At 39.1% G+C, this 23,039-nt stretch overlaps 1 protein-coding gene across 9 annotated transcripts in view; it reads right to left on the reverse strand.

The window, feature by feature from the left end:
- The window catches only part of TLN2 (talin 2), a 221,293-nt gene that overhangs the window by 75,272 nt on the left and 122,982 nt on the right, over positions 1 to 23,039 (reverse strand). For all 9 annotated transcript variants that reach the window (XM_075505789.1, XM_075505793.1, XM_075505792.1 and 6 more), the window contains 14 exons: positions 21,387 to 21,567; positions 19,301 to 19,414; positions 18,532 to 18,640; positions 17,632 to 17,840; positions 16,701 to 16,799; positions 14,153 to 14,320; positions 12,355 to 12,649; positions 8,812 to 8,978; positions 7,550 to 7,678; positions 5,828 to 5,941; positions 3,799 to 3,912; positions 2,293 to 2,427; positions 1,184 to 1,312; positions 449 to 551 (listed from right to left, as the gene is read on the reverse strand). In XM_075505789.1, the coding sequence (XP_075361904.1) occupies positions 449 to 551; positions 1,184 to 1,312; positions 2,293 to 2,427; positions 3,799 to 3,912; positions 5,828 to 5,941; positions 7,550 to 7,678; positions 8,812 to 8,978; positions 12,355 to 12,649; positions 14,153 to 14,320; positions 16,701 to 16,799; positions 17,632 to 17,840; positions 18,532 to 18,640; positions 19,301 to 19,414; positions 21,387 to 21,567 (2,066 nt within the window). The remainder of the gene's footprint in view (positions 1 to 448; positions 552 to 1,183; positions 1,313 to 2,292; positions 2,428 to 3,798; positions 3,913 to 5,827; positions 5,942 to 7,549; positions 7,679 to 8,811; positions 8,979 to 12,354; positions 12,650 to 14,152; positions 14,321 to 16,700; positions 16,800 to 17,631; positions 17,841 to 18,531; positions 18,641 to 19,300; positions 19,415 to 21,386; positions 21,568 to 23,039) is intronic.

Below are 23,039 nucleotides of genomic sequence, written 5' to 3' on the forward strand. Positions count from 1 at the left end.
AAGTATGTTTGCATCCTGTGCTTCAAAAAATATCCAAAGACCCTTTTAACCTTCTGAAAGGACATAGCAACATTTCCAGTGGCAATGACCTTTAAATTGCATTACTTTTCAGTCCTGTCCTTCACAGAGTTGTGGCATATATTTACAAAAACAACAGATGTCTCAATCTATTCTGATTACATACAGACAGACAGCAGATTGCAACACTCTTCTATCACTATTCTTTTATGAAGCACATTATTTACACTAGCAATTCCTAGTAACTTGCCACAATTCACTACCTGCATTAAAAAAAAAAAAAACAAACAAACAAAACCCCAAAAACTAAACCAAAAAAAAAAAGAAGTGTGCAATTCCTTGATTTAAGTAGTCTGTGATAAGAAAATCTTCTATTAAGTATTTTATGGAAAGCAGAGGTTTTGCGGAGACATTCTGAATAAAACGCTACCTGTGTAGTGCTCGTTGCCTTGAGCAGCACAAGTTAACAACTGGGCCATTGATGAACCAACCGCTTTGGATGTACTTCCCAGGTCCTGAGCGCATTTCTCAAGCTGTGAAAAATTGCAAAGGACAAAATTCTTTGTTTAAGCTCAACTAAACCACACTTATTTTTAAACAGTATTAAAAAATTCCTCACTCCACAAAACCCAAGCTTTTACCTCAGCTACTGAACACACACACACACAGTTTCTCTGAAACCTGATTAGCATGTTTTCCCTGTCCAGGATGAAATAAATCAACACGTTATCTAATATGAACAACAAAACTATTTTATAATTAGCAATAGATATCAATACCTTCATCTGAGGAGAAGGGGGTTTTTGCCAAATGAAACATTTCACTTTCTAAGCCTACCAGGACTGGTAGTCTTAGAATTATTGAGTTCTCATCTTTGTCACTATTGAAAAGAAATTCTTTGTGACAAGAAAAGACCGAAACATTGCTGCTACTAAATTGTAATTTGTACAATAGAGAAGGAGGCCCTGCAGTCCTATGAGTAATTCTGCTACAGAACATGCTTCTGGTGTAGTAGGAATATATACTCTTTTTAAGAGAATTAGTGCAAAATCCTATCAGTGTCATCATTATCCAAAGCCTCACGACTTGTTTTGCCTCCAATACTTAAAATTTTTAACAGCTAACTTTGTTTGTTTTTAAATGAAGAACATCCTTTCTCAATTACAGTTTCTCCTGGGAGAGGTTTTAACTGTCCATCCACAGCTGCCATCTTCGCGTCTTGCAGTTCATTTTTGAGTGTCTGGACTGTATTCAAAGCAGAATCAATTTCCATTGGGCCACATGCTTCATGAGCCTATTCAGAAATCAGATCAATATCACTGTTAGCAGCTGTAAGCCACTATCAGAAATAGTAAATGCTTCAGATATAATCTCCCCCTCCCAAATTATTGCTCTCATGACTTGAGAGGCCACTGTGGGCACTTTAAGTGTTACACATAATGGATTCCAAACTCCTGCACAATATTCTTAGCTTGTGAATAAATAACACACTGTTAAGAGCCACCATGGGAATGAGATGCACTTAGCTTGTGTACACATACCTTCACACTAGGCAGTCCCAGGTACTGAGAAAATAACTGCTGCAGTCTGGACCTCACCTTTAACAAATAGCCTAACTATGCAGTGTGACTAAAGTCACACTGAACCCTCTGATGTGGCAGCCCACAATCATCAGTACCTGAGATGGAAATTTTAATGTTAGCTCAGGTGTAGCCACCTATATGCTACAATCCTGTTTTTGGGCCTCGGTGTACACACAGAAGAGCAGACTTTCCACTGATACTTCTTTTTTTAAACCCATACATAGTTTAGAAATCTGCGCGTGAAACACAGATAGCCTCTGCTTCCCTGAATTTTAGAGGTGATAGCTCCAGTTCACAATCACAACACTGACCACAGCAGTGCCATATCTGGGTTCTCCCCAGCTTGGCAGGTGCATGAGATAGGCTCCCCTTTCCCTGCTCTCCTTCAGATGTAACAGCAGCTCAGAGCCTTGATGTGCTGCTCTGTGTATACCTTCCTCCTGCCTTTCTGGTATGGAAAGGGTAGCACAAGCTTTTCAGTTTTCTTGCCACTTCTCCCTCCCCTTTCTGTTATGACACGGAAGCCACCTGGGAGTCTGAGTAAACTGCACAAAAAGCAACAATTAGAAGCGAACACTGCCTGAGCATGAGCCATTCCCTTGGGGGAGACACAGTGGGCCAAGCAGGAATGAGCCTGTGACCACCGTCCAAGCCATCTTGCTTTACCTGATTAAAACCAGTATTTACCTACCTTCTGGGAGGCGGTTCGTAGCTCAGCTAAGCTGGTAGCAAGATTCTTTGCACACTGACTTAGCTGCATTGCTGCTGCTTGATCAGTCACAGTGGGGACTGCAGCTTTAGCAGATGCCACCATTTTACTTCCAGGCTGTTCAAAGAAGAGCAATGAACACAATTGGTTTTACTAGCTCATTTTCTTTAAAGAAAGCTTAGGGTTCAATAAACAAACTGTTTCCTCCATTCACACCCTCATGAGGTTTCTAGATCTTCTGTAACAACCATTTCATCCACTTCCCTGTTCCTTAACCATGCACCTTTTAGATCCCAGTCTTTTTTTTAAATGCTGCACCCTGTCATAATTCCACATTGCAGTGTCCTCTGCAGCAGGACTCATTTGTGCTTTACTAGTACAATGACTACTTCATTAGTACCAATGTCTCCCTGAGGCCTTTGAGTACTTATGTAGACTACTTAAAAATATTTAAATGTGCAGTTTTGCTATTCAGCATCCATGTGGTATGAGCAAGTCCAGGTGGCACAGATGGCAAATTTGTCTCAACGTTTCTAAATATTGAACTCTGACAAAATTCTATAAATTGAAGACTGTAATTCAAGCAATGACTCTTCACAGGGTTTGCTGCTAATACAATTAAAATACTTTGTTATTCTCACCATCATCATGGTACACACATACAGCCAGAGGGGAGACGGATCATTTTAATGATGCCACAGGGAATCATATAGCAAAATACTCAAACAGAGTGAGAGCATTGTTTGTGATACCTCTGCCTACATGGGACCATAAAGAACTTGCAAACAGCAACCAATGAAAGGGTTCATTTCCATTCCACATTTAAGGCAGGACTAACGGGTGCCAAGTAATGATCATGTCCTTACACAGAGAATTGGTTTCTTCTGTTTGTTTCTTGTAATGTCAACAAAAAACCCAATAGTTTTGTTATCAATGCTCAATACATTTTTTTAAGATGTTTTTGAAGAAGCACAGAGTCAAATTTTGTGTTTTGTTCAAAACTTCAATCAAGATCCGTTACGTATGCAGGCTAGTATCTAAAAAACCATGGTAATATTCCTTTCTATTTGTGAAGAATGCTGGAGCTTGTTGCTGCAACACTAACATTACTTTCACTAAGAAAGGTGACAACAGCATCTCACATACTCAGACCTCTGCTTAGAAAGATGCTGAATTCTCTCCATCTTGGTCTTTAAACTCTTTCCCAGAAGACAAGTGCCACAGCAATGAATGTCTTCTCCATACACTTTAGTTTTCTTGTTACTTTTATCCTCAATTTTGGCAGTTTTCACTCTCCACAGATTCAACATACTTCAGCCATCTGACCTGAGGAACTAAATTCTCCCTAGCTATGGCTCACAGTCAGTGATGAACTTCTTTACATGGCTCTTAACAGTTTACTGCTTATTTATCATAAATAAAAACATACAGCACTAAAAAATGCTTTTTGCTCTGATGGAATCTACTACAGTGATTGATTGACTTCACCTGAAGGAAGTTCTGGCTGGAATTTATTAGAGCAAGCTGGGCACTGAGGTCTTCTGCCTGAGCTTGACTTCCTCTTACACCCTGCACCAACTGAGGAATGTGGTCTGCAACATTCTATAATAAACAAAGGGAGAAGGTTTTAGTAGACAAATAAAAACTCCAAACCCTCAGACACTAAAGCAAGCCCTCTCCCCACCCGCCTTAAAGGCAACCTGTAGTATTCACAGATACAATACTCTTGTGCCTTCACAGAATTTGTTTAGGATTACATGGACCTGAATTAATGCACGACAGGATTTTTCAGAGACATTCTAGTTTTACTTAAGAAATCTTTATTCAAACTACTCATTAGTTTAAAGATCCTACAAGACAATCTAAGATTTTTCTGCAAAATTATGTACACAAAGTATTTTGAATTACTGCCTTTGCATGATCAAATGCCAGCAGTGGAGGTGACAGATTTTTCAAGTGAATATCTTGCTTTCAGAATAACATTGTCTTTTACACACAAGCACCTCAGCCTAGTTTTCCTTGACTTCTAACAACAGAAACTTTATAGTATGGCTGGAGCATTCTGAAGTGTGTATTGCTAAAACTTTATTCCTGGACTGCCCAGATTCATGCTCCTTGTCCATCCCTTTCACAATAACACTTGCTTCAGCAGTGCAATACTATTTTTTTTTTTTTTTACCAAAAAAGGCAAAAAAGTAGGTATCAGATCTCTGCTATCTAATAAATCATCATCAAGATCAAATTAGAATGAACTATAATTCAGTGTAATTCAGTAAAACAGTGATTCAACTTTTTTTTATTAATTCATACTGAAATAGCTGCTGCCTACAACACAACCTTGAGATGTACTTGAGCTACCTTATTTAATTCCAACATTTCTTAGGAATACCACCATGACAAGAAATAATTGCTGAATGTTAATGTGGCTTTTAATGAGGCCTTCTTTAATGGTTTTGTTCTTGTTTCCCACATAACTGGTCTTCCATACAGAAGAAAACCCTTTTGCGTTCTATTGCCTTTTTCAATTTTTTGTTTAAATGCAATTTCTTTAAAAACCCTGAAGTAACATTAGTCAGAGCTAGAAATTAAGCTGCCACACTTAGCTTAAACACAAAAGAGAACAGCTTGTCACCAGACTCTGAATTCTAGCTTGGAACTATAAAAATGTGCTTGACTTCAGGCATACCTTGAAATCTGTGGTTTTGGCAGCTTTAACTTCAAGCTAGGAATCACGTTAACCCCACAGTAAGGTCTATAACTTATTTTTTTACAGTGACGTTTAAGGCCCCAGTTGCTTGTAGCCTGAACATCAGAATAGCAGGATCAGTGTTGTTCGTTTCAGAACCAATTATATAACCCATACATTAAATAAGGATTTCACTCCACTATAATATAAATCACTGTTGCTACTCCATCCTTCATTGTGGAAAACTCAAAACTTACCCTTATTCCACAGCAGACCTCAGTCCCATTTCACTGCATGTATCATTCAACAGCCTGTTTTGATGATCATAGAGCTACTCACCTGCTGAAGAGCACACTCATGCGCTGAATGCATGGCCAAGACTTCTTGCCAATGTACAAATTTCTGAGCAACTGGACCCTTCCGCACAGTGCTTCTAGCATAGCTCTGCATATACAGTAGTGCTGACTGATTTGCAGCAAAACTTTTACTTAAAGCACTTGCTTCAGGTGAATTGGTTGTTACTCAACAGATACATGCTGAGGTATGTAAGCCTGTCCATCCTTTCTAGTAAGGTGTCTGCAGGGCTATTTGTAACAGGCAAAAGCTCTCCATACAGTAACACATGGAAACTATGGATAATACAATAAATGAGGGTTCTCCAGAAACCATACAGATGAATGTGTGTGGCATTGGTTTTGGTTGTGTTTTCTTTTTTTTTTTTCTTTTAAATCTTCTTTTGAGGTTGCAACAGTATTATTATAGAAGGTGATCTTCAGTTCCCCATAAAGCAGAGTTCAAGAGTTATTTGTCAGAGGGTTGTGATATATTTACCTTACAGCTCTGCACAAGTTGCTGGTGGGCTGCTGTGTTCTTATTTGAAACAGCTGCATTCTGAGAAGCTGCAATAGTCTGAGTAGCAGCAGCTGCAGCTTGTTTAGCTGCAATCTTTGGAGAAAATGAAACAGAGTTAAATCAGTGGTAAAAGTCTGAGTAATTCAGAGGATGAAATACATATTATCGGTAACTTTGACAGTAACGACTTTGACAGATTAATACATTATATCCCTTGATTAATTTGATTTGCCTTCAGGAAGTTCAGGAGTGCTCTTCTCTCCAGATGAAAATGAGCTGAACGCAGTTATCCATCTCTAACTCGCCAATAAAGAAAAAAGTGGAACTAGAAGGATTCTAAGCTCTTGCTCCTTCATAGCTTAGGTTGCAATATGACCCAAAGCAGTCAATTACAGACAGCAGAAATGGTCTAATCAATTAGCTCCTTTCAAAGAAGGCCAGAGAAAACAGGCAAAGTACATATAGTGCTTCACACTGCTACATTAAGACCTCTGACCAAAGACTCAAGGGAGCCAACTTCTACTGAGATTGCTCTATGGCACAAGCAAAGATACTGAAATGATGCAGAGGTACAAAATACTGGTATTACTGAGTCTAAAAGCACTGAGAAGACCTTCATAAAATATCTAGGAGTCTTATTATCAACCTCTCCCTATTACAAAATTAAAAATTCAACAGTTTATCCAAGGTATTCCAACATGTTGTACAATACTTTCCTTTAATTGGCCCACTAAATACAACCAAGCATGAAGTTCATTCTCATCATTCCACGAAGTTCATTCTAATCATTACACATTTCACTCCTTTGTAAGGCAGTATATGTTATAAAAGCAAAACAAAAAAAGTCCTTTCTATAAAGCTTGCATGCAGTTAGAAAATTGAGACATCAGCCTTTATTTCCTGAAATACTCCTGATTTTTGGTTCTAGCCAGATAGAGTAATTTAAATGCACTTCTAGAACACGGTTACCTACTTAGATCTCCTTGTTTGTCTAATCTCATTGCACTTGAATCAGACTACTGTAAAACCACAGTTGGAAACTAGGAATTACGGAAGGCTTCTTTTTTTAATCTGTCTTTTCTACATTTTAGCTGAGAATGGGAAGATCAAACCTTGCCTACAAGACAAACTTCAGAGATATTTTATCCTTAGTGCACAGTATATTGCCTTTCTCCCCTTTGGCTGTGCTACCTGCTATGATGTATCTTTTCACATTCGTTTCTGCTTCTTTGATTCTCTGAGTAACTTACCAGTTTAATTGGATATGGTGCAATTCAACATATCTTTGTATGGAAATTTACATGAAACTGGCAGATATACTAGTAAAACCACCAAAAGATTGTGTGTAAGTGACAGATCATACAGATAAATTAAAACAGTAATGAAGTAGTTTCAGCTCAGCTGTTTGAAACCTCAGCTGTTTTAATTTTATGACTAAGCCACCATCAAATGCTTTCTGAGTCAAATTCTTACACCAGCTTACTACATCAGTGATACAAGTTGCTCAGTTTTGAGGATTATGGTATCATATGCCGGCATCTCCAATTCCAAACCTGGTACTCTGGAATTGAGCTTACAGTGCTACCATTTTATGCTTAGCACTTTTCCTGAAATATGCATTTCTACTTGCTTGAAATTATCTATAGATACTAATTATCAAAACAGAGTAAACTGAAAATTCAACAATATCTAGTTTCCAACCTCTAATCTGTTGACAATTTTCTTCTTGATGGCATTCTGTGCAGCAGCATTTGTAGCAACCCGCAGTCCTTCTGCTGCTTCTCTCAGACGCTGCTGTTGATCCTCATTTTCAGGATTGGCTGCAGCTCCCTGCACCAAATTTCAGAGCAAAAAACATGAGCCTCAGTAAAAGTTCCTGGAGAAAATGTAGATTAATATCAAGGCTTTAGTTCCAGACAGTGTCTGCTACATCAGCCTTTATTTTCCTTATATTATCTTAACCAAAGTTAGAAGAACATTAAAATGTTACAAGACTTTGAAGCAGAAAATTTATTGCTAGTGGAAGGTTGTTACTGTATATGTTAGGTACTTTGAGGAAGGAAGTTGGACATTTGCTTCTTATACTACTTTAGGTGCTTGGGAAAAAAGCCTTTGTAAACTGCTTCCACTATGATCTGTAATAACGTACTTTGATTATATGAATGTAGGTTTTGAAAAAAAACCCCAGTTTTTAAAATTCCCAATTCAATATGCCTTTCAGTAACTGCAGTCCAAACCTTGAGATTTAACATAGTAGGTTTTCTCCATTTGAAGTCTGAGAAAGTACTGGAAAGTCAAGGATATGCTCTGTGGCCAGGCATATGGGACTTCTAGAGCCCTAGCAGAATGGCTGTACCTGATCTGTAAAAATCATTTAAGTGCAGGATATGGGAAACAATTCAAAGAACATATTCCTCCCTAGTGGATTTAAATAGGTTCCTAGCACAGAAAGGAAAGAAAAGGTTAGATATTTGCCTCTCTTCTGAGAATGGGGAGGTGGGGGGGAACAACACAGGCGAGATTCCCCAGGTGGAGGAAACTGTTCCTAAGACAAACAAGAGGCAGAGTTGCTTTGTTAATGGCTTTTGTAAGATATATTTGTAAGAGATTGCTATGGATTTGTTGTTCCATTTGTATTGGTAGACTGGTACAAGACTTTGCATCACAGTGGTTATGGCTGGTGGTAGCTCCTCTAGATGGCTTGAGTCATGACCACCCTGCACACAGGTGAGCAAAGCAGTGTAAGAAGGGTTTTTAAAACAAACAAACCAACCAACCAACCAGGTAATAATACATTTTTTTTTCTGAACATACCTAGGATAAGTCATTAAACGCAGACATTTACAGGATAAGAAAAAACGTCTCTACTATCAGCCAAATCCTATCTATAATAGCCCATACCATCTCTTCTTTGTGTATAACCATACAATTTTAAGCTGATACTTAGTTCATTTTCCTGGTACCTTTGCAGCTTCAACCATGCGGGCTGTAGAATCTGCCAGGAGCTTTGCGGCAGCCAGAAGCTTCTTAGAGTTTTCCATGTCGATTTCTGCTTCGGCATCTGACCTCATGGCATTGACGAGATCAGAAGTGGCTTGAGCCAGTACCCTAGCCTGCCGTACCATTTCACCTGTGGTATACAATTATATTTTTACTTTCCTTCTCTGTGCATTTCAATTTTGGTTCCAAAAGTCATCTCAACAAGATGAAAATGAAGTTACATTTGCTGAAGTATTCTTTTGACTTGAAAATGATACACAAATAGTTCATAACTTAGAAGCTTCATAAACAAAATCTTGGATCACAACATAAATGAAGGAAACTGATACAGCAGAGATTATGAAAAAACATAGTATTTGCATTCTAGATAGCAAGACAAAAACAAAAAAATCAGTATTTTAAGGTAATTTTGAATATACAGTTCAGGGAAAAAGCTGTCCAGTGAAGACTAATAATTTTGCTTTCAAATTACAGTCAAGAAGTCAAGATTTCACTCCTTTAATAAAAATTACCCATCTGTCACCTATTCTTCTTTTAGGAAAGTTCTTTTGGGAAATTATCTTCTGTCTAATATAAACTAAATTAAGAACTCTGTCAGAAGAGACTCAGCACCAATTAGGTGGTTTTGGCAAAAAAATAAGATGTGTATTTAAGATATCGGAGTCATGTTCTGGTCATGGTGAAGCACAGCGATGAAACAGCAATGCTTCTGAAGTGGATACATACTGTTTCTAGAGCAAATTCATTTGGTCACTAAAACATACACTTGAACTCTTTCATAATGGACTTGAACCCATAAAGCCTTTGGCTTTTTTTAGGTTATCAAACCAAATAAGATGTGTTTGGGTCTAAGGCCTCATTCTTTTCAAATGCTCTTAATAAGTCACAGGAAAGAAAACCCAAGTAGCATTTTTCTCATGTGCAAAGGTGACTTGTGGCTTCAGAATGAAATGCCTTCTTACCAGGCTCCTTTGGTCAGGCATAAGCAAAAAATTTAGTTTTCTAGCTGTTATCAACTATTTCCCAATATGCAATTTTGCAATTAAAATTTTTACCAATAATGGTTAACTCAGCTCCCAGTCCAAATATTCCACTGGAAAAAATCTGTTTAAATGCCCTTTCTTACAGTATTAAGCCAATAAATCAAACAGAAAGAATAACCTGCTTGGGCAATAATACAGCAGTCACAAGCCAGAGTCTCTTTCCTGTTAAAATTGCAACCGCAGGAGTGCAATGATAAGTTGGAAACACCGAATGGAATCTGAATGCCTTCTACTAAAAACTAAGTATTGCACAACAAGATAGTAGACTGTGAACAGAAAATAAATACTACCCAAGATCATCTGTTTTACTACATCCTTCTGTACAGAAGCTGAATGATAAGTGACAGCTAAACATAAAACTTGACATGCTTTCTTGTGTACATCTACAGTAATTAAATTCCTGAGGATAGCTACAGAGCATTAGAAAACTTTTTCCACAGCTTTCAACTGAAGATTAAGAGTGGTTTAGCAAACATTCCTGTGCATCTTTTAAGAAATTTAATTGCTCAGATTTCTCATAAAGAAGATTCTAGTGTCAAAATACACTGAGAATTTCACTAATTACTTCCCTACACATGCTCCTCTACAAGAGTGCTGCACAGCTGAAACTACAATTCCTTAAAAAGAGAAACATCTGAAAGTTTTACCTCTTAAACGCAACAACTAAGATGACTCTACAAGAAAAGATTAGTTTGTTCATATCAACTATAACATGAATACAACTGTGACTGAAATATTTACTTTCCTGGCCTTGTATTTATATAACATGAAAGAAAAACTCCAACCTATACGATTCTGTGATTCTGTGAAAAGACCAAAACAGTACTATTCGCTGTAACTGCTTTTAAAAACTGATCCCATTTTAAACTTTCTATGAATTGTCTTGATTTCAAGTTGATACTGCCCCTTCATGGTGTTCTACTTCATAACATTTATAACTATTGAAATTTCACCATTCTAAGTAATTTTCTGGTTCTTTACTAAAAATTAATATTGGATCAGTTAGGCATCTCAAGTTTTGGTTGGTTCTAGAAGCTGCACATTTTAGAAACAGAATCACAGAATCGTATAGGTTGGAAAAGACCTTTAAGATCATCAAGTCCAACCGTAAACCTAACACTACCAAGACCACCACTATACCATGTCCCTAAGCACCTCATCCAAGCGTCTTTCAAATACTTCCAGGGATGGCGACTCAACCACTTCCCTGGGCAGCCTGTTCCAATGCTTGATAACCCTTTCAGGGAAGTAAAATTTCCTAATATCCAGTCTAAACCTCCCTGGCAGAACTTGAGGCCATTTCCTCTCATCCTATCACTTGTTACCTGGGAGAAGAGACTGACCCCCACCTCTCTACAACCTCCTTTCAGGTAGTTGTAGAGAGCAAGAAGGTCTCCCCTCAGCCTCCTTTTCTCCAGGCTAAACAACCCCAGTTCCCTCAGCTGCTCCTCATAAGACTTGTGCTCCAGACCCTTCACCAGCTTCGTTGCCCTTCTCTGGACACGCTCCAGCACCTCAATATCCCTCTTGTAGTGGGGGGCCCAAAACTGAACACAGTATTTGAGGTGCGGCCTCACCAGTGCCGAGTACAGGGGCATGATCACTTCCCTAGTCCTGCTGGCCCCGCTATTCCTGATACAAGTCAGGATGCCATTGGCTTTCTTGGCCACCTGGGCACACTGCTGGCTCATATTCAGGCAGCTGTCAACCAGCACCCCCAGGTCCTTCTCTGCTGGGCAGCTTTCCAGCCACTCTTCCCCAAGCCTGTAGTGTTGCATGGGGTTGTCGTGGCCCAAGGGCAGGACCTTGCACTTAGCCTTGTTGAACCCCATACAATTGACCTCGGCCCATCAATCCAGCCTGTCCAGGTCCCTCTGCAGAGCCTTCCTACCCTCAAGCAGATCAACACTCCCACACAACTTGGTGTCATCTGCAAACTTACTGAGGGTGTACTCGATCCCTTCGTCCAGATGATTGATAAAGACATTAAACAGAACTGGCCCCTACACAGAGCCGTGGGGAACACCACTTGTGACATAGAAACGTCATAGAAAAAAAACAGAAGTAAGTTTCAAAACCTACAACAAAATCTAAGCATAATAAAAATCAATCACTGGGAATTATTCGCTCAGGTACCTGTCTTCATATTTGGAGATGAGAAATTGCTACACAATCCTGTGAAGTGAAGCAGTGGTAGGAAACAGACAAAATACTATAGTGATCTTTAAAAAATACCACAGTGATCCTTTAGCACAATATTGATTGTTTTCACAGAATATTCATACTATCTAGCACAAAGCTATGTGTATTTTGCTGATTTAATATTATGGGTTGAAAGACTACCCATCATGACAGCACTAGCCTAGAAGCACAGTACATTTCAGAGAAGGTTTTCCACTTGCATTATCTGAAACGTGCACACCTCTGAATCATGGAAAGCTACTGTCCTTTAGAGAAACTTACCAGCATCTCCCATCGAACTGAAAATACTCTCTGTGACACACATGATGGTATCCGTAGCCTGGTCATAGCGTCCGATAGGCTCCCCCCTGCTCGCAAACTGGCGGACATGCTGCAAGAGGTCATTCAGGGATTGGCTGACAATGCTGGCAGCTGCACTGACCTGCTTCAGCAACTCGGTGTCATCTGTGGCAGCCTGGCAGGCCCTCACACAGTTCTCCACTGAACGATCTACCAGTTTCCCTGCCTCAATCAGCTGCTCCTGACACACTGGAGAGCTGATGGTGGGACTCACAACCTGCATGGGGAAAGGACACAAAGCATTCAGAAAAGGCTTATTTGCAAATTTCCTAACTACTAACAAGTGAAAAATCTACTACATTAGTTTTTATTCTTTAACTTATCTGTTTTCCCTAGACAGAAAACCCTGAAAGTGAGTATTTAAATAGGTAGCTTCAGACATCTAGATTAGGAATCTGGGCTCTGATATCGTTAATTTAATCTCAACTTAGATTCTGAGAATGGAGGTCCCCACCTTGTTTCATGCTTCTTCAGCAGCTACTGAACTGAGAAAACACTAGACAGTGGTTCTGGAGGGCAGGCATGAGCCAAACTCCTCCAGACTAACTACGTCCACTGGCAGACTTCTGTACCCTGGAATTCCAAATAAAATGAAATCTTAATTGGAATTGGTCTTATAAATCCTTCTTATATCAGCCTTTTGTTTGTTTGTTTAAATAAAAGTAGTGCTTGGCACAAGTCAAACAATGTTCTACTTCTGAAGCCACAAGACAAGTAATAAACCCTGTAATCTACAGATTAGAAACAACCCTCCCCCATTTTGTTCACGCATATCTGCACAGCTTTTAGGAGAGGGAAAACTGTGCATATCTTATGACGAAAACAGGATGCCAATGGGTGTCTTATGCCATATTGAAGAAATTCACAGGCAGTAAGAACATCAAGTCCAAATAATGAAAATTCATATATATGCATTACAAAAAGCCCTTGCAGTCAGAGAAATAAAGTAGAAAATATTGAAAATGTAATACCTAGTATTGGCTATTAATTTTAATATAAACCTTCCGGAGGTTTCACACCAGCTGAATACCCATTTCCCTCAAAAGGTGACACTGCAGACTTCAAAAGCAGCATCCAAGTAGGAAATGCGAACTGTTTAATTTTTAAAATTAAATGAGTATTTTATTTATTTATAAGACAAAAAAGGCTGCAGAAGATGTAATGCTCCAACTGCAGACTTCAGAATTTGAGGTCTGATCTCAACTCCTTTAATTTGCTTAGACTGAAAATCAGTACTTGGCCAAAAGCAATGGATCTGTTAAAATGACTGGGCTACTATAAATTAGTGCAAACATATTTAAAAATCAATGATCACCAACTTGATTTTCTTTTCAGCAAGAATACCAACTTTAGTTATTTAGCTTTAGAGGAGGTGAACCCATCCTAATTCTAGGCTTTATTAGAAAACTTACATAGTCCCCCAGGCAAGCTATGCTTCTTGAACTAATACGTTTTACTTTTTTATTTTATCAATATTTGTAATTCATCAGATGGGTTCTGTTATCTGTGGAACCTTCTCTGGAGATTACAGCAACACCTCACATCCTCTGGGCTCCTGATTGCATTGTTATGGGTGACAATTACTAATCAACAACTTTGATACTGCATAAATCTAGAGCTATGATATTAACACGGTATATTCCCTGAGACCGTTGGAAATACACAGATGGTGCAAACTCGAAACGATGCCTTGCCACCTCAAGAACACTGCTAGCCTCACCTTTGCACAAGCCACAAGCTGGGAAGTAGAGAGTGCACATTGTGTAGCAGCAGCAATGACCCTGTTCTGCAGGACTGTATCCTCAGCGACCTGTGCTACATTCTTGGCCTTCAGCACTAGCATGGCAGCAGCGTTTGCAACAGCCTTGGCCAGACTCATCAGAACATCCTGGTAAAATACAGGGAAAACTCAGTCTTATGAACAAAAAAGTATACACTTCGTTTATATTGACATCAAGTCTCCTGAAGGTAAGAAGTTCTCCTGTATCAAAACTTAAAACATTTTGTTTCGTGTAAAGCAGCAATTACTCAGAAAACTCAACGGTTTTCTGTTCTCAGTACAACCATTTATCTATTTACATTATCAAGTTACTGGACTGAATGAGTATGGACTGTCAAATTTGGAATTGGCTCAGAGTCCATAAGAACAAATCTATATCCCAAATTGCAATGTGCTTATCTTCACTTCCCGAGAATACATTATTAGTGCAAAAACATCTGAAGTTCACCACTAAACATGTGATAAGTATCTGCAATAAGGATGATAACCTCAAGGAGCAAACTGCTGAGAACAGACAGTACTTGAGTTAATACTAAATTCAAGTACTTAATTGTGCTTAACAGTGATGACAACTGCCACTCTGGTTTTGAAAATGCCATTTCCAACCACAATATTTCCTTGTCCATTATGTAAATATAGCCCTATAAATTACTGCTCCAAAATATAACTCAAAACAGGTCTTAATTCCAGAGCATTTTTCCCTTGTACAAAAACAATTTAGTTAACTCTGAAACTGCGAAATTAAAACACACTCGTGTTAATTCCTGCAATGAAAAATTTCAGAAAATTTCTTCCCATTTCCCCACTTAAAATGCTACATTCCGTATACTTCAGTTTTTTAGTGGGATGGGGTCTTCCTAATGCCTGTACTGTTAAAATGACCTGGCTTTCCTGTAAAAAGATACTACAGATACACTTATGCATAATTTTAACTTCACAGCAGAAAGAAAACCTTGGATTTCAAAGATTAAGAACACTAGTTTTCATTTTATTTTTAGGATATGAAGGCATGATAAACCGTCCCTCTCCTTACCCACCTTCTCCAACACTCCATAGCACTTATCAGAATGTTTAGGTTCTTTCTCTTACCCAAGAAAGAGAGGGCTGCAATACCTACTCAACTAGGAATACAAATGAGAACTCTGATGAAACTTGCAGACAGATTTACTAGTGGATCAAGTTTTAAAATAGCCTGTAAGTTATGTTAGCAGACATCTTGCATACAGTGTACTCCTGAGGTCTATCCGTTGCTGTAAATTACTTCCCCTTGATTCTGGTGCAAACCTGTTCTTGGCATTGAGTGAAAAAATCCAGACATGTTTTTAACAGAGCATTTTAAAACAATGGGTTTAAACTGCTAATAGCTAACACTGTTATTAAGTCATACGGGCATTATGATTTGATAATTGATAATATTAATCATCTGAAGATGAAAATTAATTTTCTTCTACCCAGGTTACCAAAAAGTTGTGTAAACTTTTGGTTTACATGCATACATACAGACACAGCAAACACTTATGTGACAAACACTTATGTGGCAACCACTATATTTAATGAGAAGAAATACTCTTTATTTATTAATAAACATTCATTCGTTCTTCATAAATACATGGCATAATAGGTCATTAGCTTGCAAAGACAGTGAAACACAAGGAAGGGCAAGGACTGAAGTTGTCTGTGTGCATGTGCAAGTTTTAATACACTGCTTCCCACAAAATCCCTACAGCACTCAGAACAATTGATTAAAACTACACGTCCCCCTGGAAAACTCAATTATAATCTTGCGTCTGACACAGTGTTCTTAGTGAAGATAGGCAGAGTTATTTTAAAAAATAAGTTGTTTGCAGTTCCTTATTTTCTGTGCCTGACAGCATTCTGTGGTATAACTTGCACTCTGCTGCAACTGAAGCAAGTGGGAACTGTGATTCAAACATATCAAGCGGGACACAATGTAAAGAATTTGAGAGATCAACAGGCCACAGGGTATCTCAAGTTAGCGGATCTCTGGACTTCCATGCCAAATTTTCCACCTGTAAAATGGAATGACAGTTCCACATCCTACAGGAAAGCTATAAAAGATACTATCCATGCAACACTGTGGTACTGAAAGTCACCATAAAAGAAGCCAGTGATGAACATAGTGGTGAAAGTAAAAAGAAGAGTAGAATTTGAAAAGCATGAGTCTGACCAGTATGCAAATAGCATGAGCCGTGCATTTTAAACACTGAGGGGAGTACAGTGCAAGCAGCTCTCCATGAAGCAAGAAAGGATCTGTATGATGCACAGAATGAAGTAGGGGTTCCTATGAAATCAGCACCCTGTGATTGTATAATTAAAAATAATTTCATAATGGATTAACCTCAATTAGCATTGAGAAACTTCAAATCTAGCATTTCCTAACCGCACTTTGGGAAGCCTGGTTTCATGCAGTGGCCTCCTCATTAGAAAGCTGCACAGTTCTGACAGTGACAAGCAACCCCCTCATTACCTGGAACCTTTCATCTGTTTCATTCTCTCCAATTTGTCTCAGTAGCTCCCCGCTTGCTTGCCCAATGCTTCCAGCTGCAGTCAAAACTGTCTGTCGAGGCTGGAAAAATATAATGGTGAAATACATGAATTCAAAGAAAACGAGCTTTACTTGAATTTTAGATTTCCTCAAGGAACTTCTGCATTAGCATGCAATCGATATGGATTAAAAAAATGACATAACAGAAAATACTTTGGAAAAATCTTTACTTTTCCACATGCACAACTGCACATCCATATTTCAGGGGTTTCATCTGAAGTGCTCCCAGAGAATGCGTAAAGAATTTTGAAGAACTTGAATAGACATTGTTGTAATAACTCCAAGGATAATTAAGGATGGACAGTCAATATGCCAACTGATCAGGAGATTTCATGTTCTTCAAAATATAAATACCTGAAGAGAAGAGATCTAAGGCAAACTGGCTGCAGACTCCAACTCATAACAAACTTGATCAAGATAGTCTATCCTGGTCAGTACTACTCATTTCTGGAAAACTGCAACAGAGGGATTAACCTCTCATTTTATATGTAAAAGTAGACAAAGATAGTAAAGAAAAAAATCGTGAATGAGTATCTCTCCACTTCCTATTAATTTGAGTCATAGTACTGTTTGAAATTTGTTTCTAAAAGAGAATACAGTACCCAGATAAATTAACTATTTATTACACAAATCAATTAACCTCTGCAAGTAACACAGAACATTCTAATATCAAGGTGCAAGACTTAAAGGCATAAAGACAGAGACAGGTGAAGGAATAAGTAGTAGTCAAAAGAACTGCTTGCACAGGGGACATTATGTGGCACTGAGCGTGTGAGGCTTAGAAGCTAACGTCTCAAAAAAGCCAAAGCCATGCACTTCAAAGAGGGAACCTAAGAAGTTTCCATATACTCACCTCTCCTGAAGTAGGTTGCACAGCCTTCAGCAAGTCTGAGACAGCACTGGCCAATGTTCGAGCAGCTTTCAGGAGGTCTTCTCCACTTCCAACTTCATCATCCATGAGAGCAGCAAGTAGTTTCACACCTTTGGACATCTCAGTGAGGTTGGAAGAGATGGTTGTAATTGCACATCCCACAGCAGTGTAATCAGTGTCAACTGGGTCCCCTGTAGAGCAAATATTTTTTCACAATCAGAATGCTTTAGTGGTTAAAAAGGGCAACTACTACAAGCCACATTCTGGTGAGAGACAAAAGAGACATTTCAAGATAGCCAAGCAATACCTACTAAGTAATTTCATTGTCACTTTAAAAAAATTAAAGACTGCTATAATTTTTCCAATGTCTACATTTCTTCTTCTACAAGAATGTATCTTCTAATAGAATTTCTCTTCATTCAATGCAATTTACCGAGAAGTCCACAGTTTCAGCTATCTTTCAACACTGAAAGAACCCAAGGTAATACAGTATTGACCCCTGTAAGCCACTCACAGCTCCTTAAACTTGTAATTTGCTGAAGAAAAAAACCCCTGTCAATAAACACATCATCTCTCTCTAACAACTGTCAGATCAATAATGCTTTTTTGTAGTAACCTTGCAAACACTCTCTATTTTACTTTGTTGAATAAGCAAGCTACATTTTATCTTAATCAATGGTCATACCTTTAATGTAAGGGATAAATTGAAGATACAAAAGGTGTTTGGAGGGACAGAAAGCTTGTTCTGCACGTCAATGCACTTAGCTATTTATTTTGAAGAAAATTTTTCTCCAGCTGCCCCATACTCGGTCCCCATGTTACTTGAATTAGACTGATAAATAACTAGGAGACTGCAAGGAAATCCTTCCTTTTGAAATTTACCTGCTGTAAGGTTAACAACAGATGCAGTTCCTGCAGTGATAGCATCAACCTGAGAGTGTATTTCATGTTTTGATTCATCAACCTTGTTCTGAACCCATACTCTCGATGCCTGAAGAGCAATAACAAAAAAAAGAATTAAGGATTGCAGTGAAGTTCTGTAAGAGGAGATACTATGTAAATCTCTCGTTCCTTCATGAACCTTTAAAAGTGAAACAGAGGACAACAACCAAGCCCTTAAAATGAAATATGAAAGCAAGCATTTTCTTTTGCGGAGTCATTCACTACAGAATTGCTATCACATTTCAACAGCTGCCCTTTTAAGGTAAATGCCATGAACAGTGCATCCACAAAGGCGAACCAGTCTTGACTGACAATCTCCCATAAGCAATAGTCTCTTGATCTGTCCTCCTGCCCTAACCTGGATCAGGAACAACAGAATCATATTTTGTTCTTATTTTTCAAGTGTCCAGGAGGCAGTCACTCCCACCATAAATACTGCCCATAGTTTGTGTTTAATTGTACATATGCACGTGAAACAAACAGGATTCCAGACATGGTTATGCAAGGAAGTCTGCTACTTCTAATCTCAGAAGACTGATTAGAGTGAGGTGGAACACTGTACATTAATTCCTTAAAGAAAGCACACAATTTTAATCTCATTTTAAAAGCTTTAGCGATACCACTTTAGATCCAGGGACAATGATTGAACTGATCTGTAAACATCCCAAAGCACTAAGATCCATTTCTATGAGGGATTAGAAAAACTCACCATGTCCTGCCCTAGAGGTGGTAGGTTATCAACTTCACTGAGGTCTGCCTGTGCCTGCTGAACAGCATGCATACTGGTATTAATAGTCCCCATCAAGGCCTGCTGAGCTGAGGTCTGAAAGGCAAAACAAGGAAATAGCTGTGTGCTATGTTCCAAAAGGCACTTCAAGCAGATGCTACATATGCATGAAGAGACAGTGAGTGACAATAATCCAACAATCACACCAGGCCATTACAGATAGCTAGCTTTTCCCTGGTGCAATGGAGAAAGCAAAGCTCTCCAACACCCCTCTCACACAGTCTTGATTCTGCCTATGCCATTTTATACTCCTCTGTACTTGCACACATTTATAAAATGCTGAACTTTCTCAGATCAAACAATGTCCAACAGACACGCACAAAAACACTAAGCTGTCTTACTGACTTGCATTCTAGGAACATGAACATGAAAACTGAATTTGCTTCTAGGATATAATTACTGATTTCCTGGAACAGCCTACCAATGTAATCAAGGATGATTCTAAAACTAAATTTCCATCAATATGCATAAGCTAACAGAAAACTGAAGGGTTTTAGGCAGAGCAGGATGGCTATCTGTATTGGGTGTCTGCGGCAAGGTTTTGGCTGCAGGGGTGGCCTCTGTAAGAGGCAGCCAGGGGCTGTCCCATGCCGGGCACAGCTAGTTCTAGACAGCTCCAGCAGACCCACCACAGGACACAGCTGAGCCCAGCAGCCAAGCTGGTGGCACCTCTGGGAAAACATCATTAAGAAAGGGCAAAATATCACATGGCAGTGAGGGGAAAAAAAAGTTCAAGAAACAGCCCTGCAAACACCAATGTCCGAGAAGCTTGCAGAGGAGGTGCTCCAGGCAGCAGAGCAGAGATTCCCCAGCAGCCTGCGTGAGAGACCACAGTGGAGCAGGTATTTTCCTGCAGCCTGCGGAGAGGGCCATGCTGGAGCAGATATCCACCCTGCAGCCCACAGAGGACCCCACACTGCAGCAGGTGGATATTTCCCTGAAAAATACTACAGCCCATGGAGAGCCCATGCTGGAGCAAGGTCCTGACAGAAACTGTAGCCTGTGGAGGACCCATGTGGGAGCAGGCTCTCCTGACAGGAACTGCAGCTCATAGGGGACCCTCACTGGAGCCAGTTTATCCTGAAGGACTGCAGCCCATAGGAAGGGCCCACGCTGGAGCTGGCGAAAAGCATGAGGAGAAAGAAGCAGAGAAAGGCTGTTATAAACTGACCACTTGGGAGCGGAGAGTAGAATAGTCAGAAATGAAGGAGTGAAGTTGAGTCTGGGTAAAAAAGGGGGTGGTGGGAAGGTGTTTTAGTTTTCGTCTGTTTCTCACCATCCAACTCTATTTTAATTGACAATAAATCAAATGAATTTTCCCCAAGTTGAGTCTGTTTTGCCCATGAAGGTAATTGGTGATCTCCCTGTCTTTATCTCAACCTATGTCGAGATAAAGCTTTTTTTATCTTACACCCTCCTCCCCCCACCATCTTGTTGAGGAGCAGGAGTGAAAGAGCAGCTGGGTGGGCATTTGGTAACAAGCCAAGATCAACCCACTACACATACTACACTTCTAGTGGTATGTCATGATCTTAAGCATTGATTATATTCTCTACAGCCTGTTTAGGCCTTTTGATAGTCTTTTAATTTAAATGAGAAAACTCAGCATCAGCTTTAAGCCTGCTAAAAAAATCTAAATTGGTGAGCGAGTGATAAGCGAAATGTAAGCTTTTTTCTTAAAATTGCTTACTTTTGCCAGTCTTTAAACCTTTTTTTCTGACCCCTGAATACTAGTTTAACTACTTAGAAGTAAAGAGAAGGCTGGAAGAGCCGGCTTTAAGGAAAATTGGGAAGTAAGTCAAAATGTGATACCCTAAATATTTCAGGGATGCTCAAAACTTATGTTCAGTAGGATAGCCAGGAAGTCACACTCAATACCCTCCTCCTGCTGTTACTAATATGTATAACATGCTATTTCTGACTACTTGCAGCACAGACAAGTTTCAAATGCAAAAAAAAAAAAAGTTTCAAATACAAGTTTCAAATAAAAAACAAGGAGGTTCCTCACAAGTGGGGGCATATGTCCTCTGTGCATCTGACCAATTGTGACTTGTTGCTGGGGAGAAGGCATGATGCCAATGTTGAAAGTCTCTGGGCCACTGGACCCTGACCGCATAACAGCTGGTAGTGCCACAGAGCCATGCTCCACCTTCCCTGTTCGGTTGAACTGCTGCTGCAAGATGGTAGATCTAAAAAAAGAAAAAAAAAAACCAACAACAAAAAAACCCAAAACCACACACCCCCCCCCAAAACAAAACAAAAACCAAACACACCACACACACAAAAAAAACCCCAAACCCAAACAAACAAAATCACAAAAAAAGAAAAATCCAACACAGAGAGAATTATTTAGCTCCTGCAAATCAAGTCCTGCTGGATGTTCAAGGAAGAAGAGGATTTTAAATTGCATTTCACAACATTTGGAGAAGCTGCAAAACTTTACAGTCTTTTTTCTAACCATTTTCTAGCATATTAGAAAAAAATAATCTGGGGCTTTTGGCAGATCAAATATTAATAGCACTAATAAGCAGGCACTAAGGAAAGAAGGCAATGTGCAGTTTTGGTATATGTGGTACAATGGCTTTACCCCTCTAAGATGCATGACAGACAGAACCGGAACAAGGTTTATGGCATAACAACTGCTTTGTTTCAGTTGTATCATAGGCTGATCAATAGAAAATAGAAGCATGAACCCTGCGGAGATGCCTTCTGCAAGCAATCCCTAGATTTGGGATAAAAACTAACATTCTTTCTTCCCTCCTTATACACACATGCACACAAGCACTTGCTAATAATCTGGCAGCCTATCAGATAATGGGCTGGGAGGCAGGATACTTTCAAGAATAATGTAGTTACTGTCATCCATGGTCATAAACCACTTTGCCAGATACACTGCTCATATTTAAATATGGTTCAAGCTTTAACCGCTAGAAGCATTGACAGGAATTCTGGCTTTAACAACAACAACAATCTGCTGTGGAAAGAAGTAATTTCAATTGTTAAAAATCTTGTACTCCTCTATTACAAGTTTTGGGCTTCTCTGCATAGCACTTAGCTAACAGTATATTCTGGAAGTGATTTGGAAAGGGCAATGTCAAAAGAAAACACATCTGAACACGTGCGATCCATCAGAAGTTGAAATTTCACATAAGGCCACATTAAATATCTAACAAGTCTATCTCCTATAAACTGTATGTTTAAGAATAAATCAGACAGACTTTTCACATACACACTGCTGACACTGCCATCCTTAGCGTTCCAAGAGGATACTTGAGTGGCTCATTACAGCTTATAATGTCATGAACCTATTTCTATTCCTTCACTGCAAGGAAAGATTTAATATTCCTTTTCAAGAGTATGGCCAGCTCTACAGTTCTGCTTTTTGCTATATTCAGTTACTCTCCCATCAGAACCATAGCCTGACATACTGATATCAAAACTCACACTCCTTTACCCACACCACACATCTGATTGGTTTCTCTAAAGTGGTTTGGTGAAATAAGCCAGCTCTGTTCATGACACAGTGTACAATTAAACTGTCAGGAGTCAAATTTACTGGAAACCATGGACCTAGCAGACACAAGCAACTAAAACCTTGTAAATCCTAGGTGTTTGCATGAAGATCAAAAATCTAATATGACATTTTCAGCTCTGCATCATT

This window comes from Mycteria americana, chromosome 6 (assembly GCF_035582795.1).
Source record: "Mycteria americana isolate JAX WOST 10 ecotype Jacksonville Zoo and Gardens chromosome 6, USCA_MyAme_1.0, whole genome shotgun sequence".
Taxonomy (NCBI): domain Eukaryota; kingdom Metazoa; phylum Chordata; class Aves; order Ciconiiformes; family Ciconiidae; genus Mycteria; species Mycteria americana.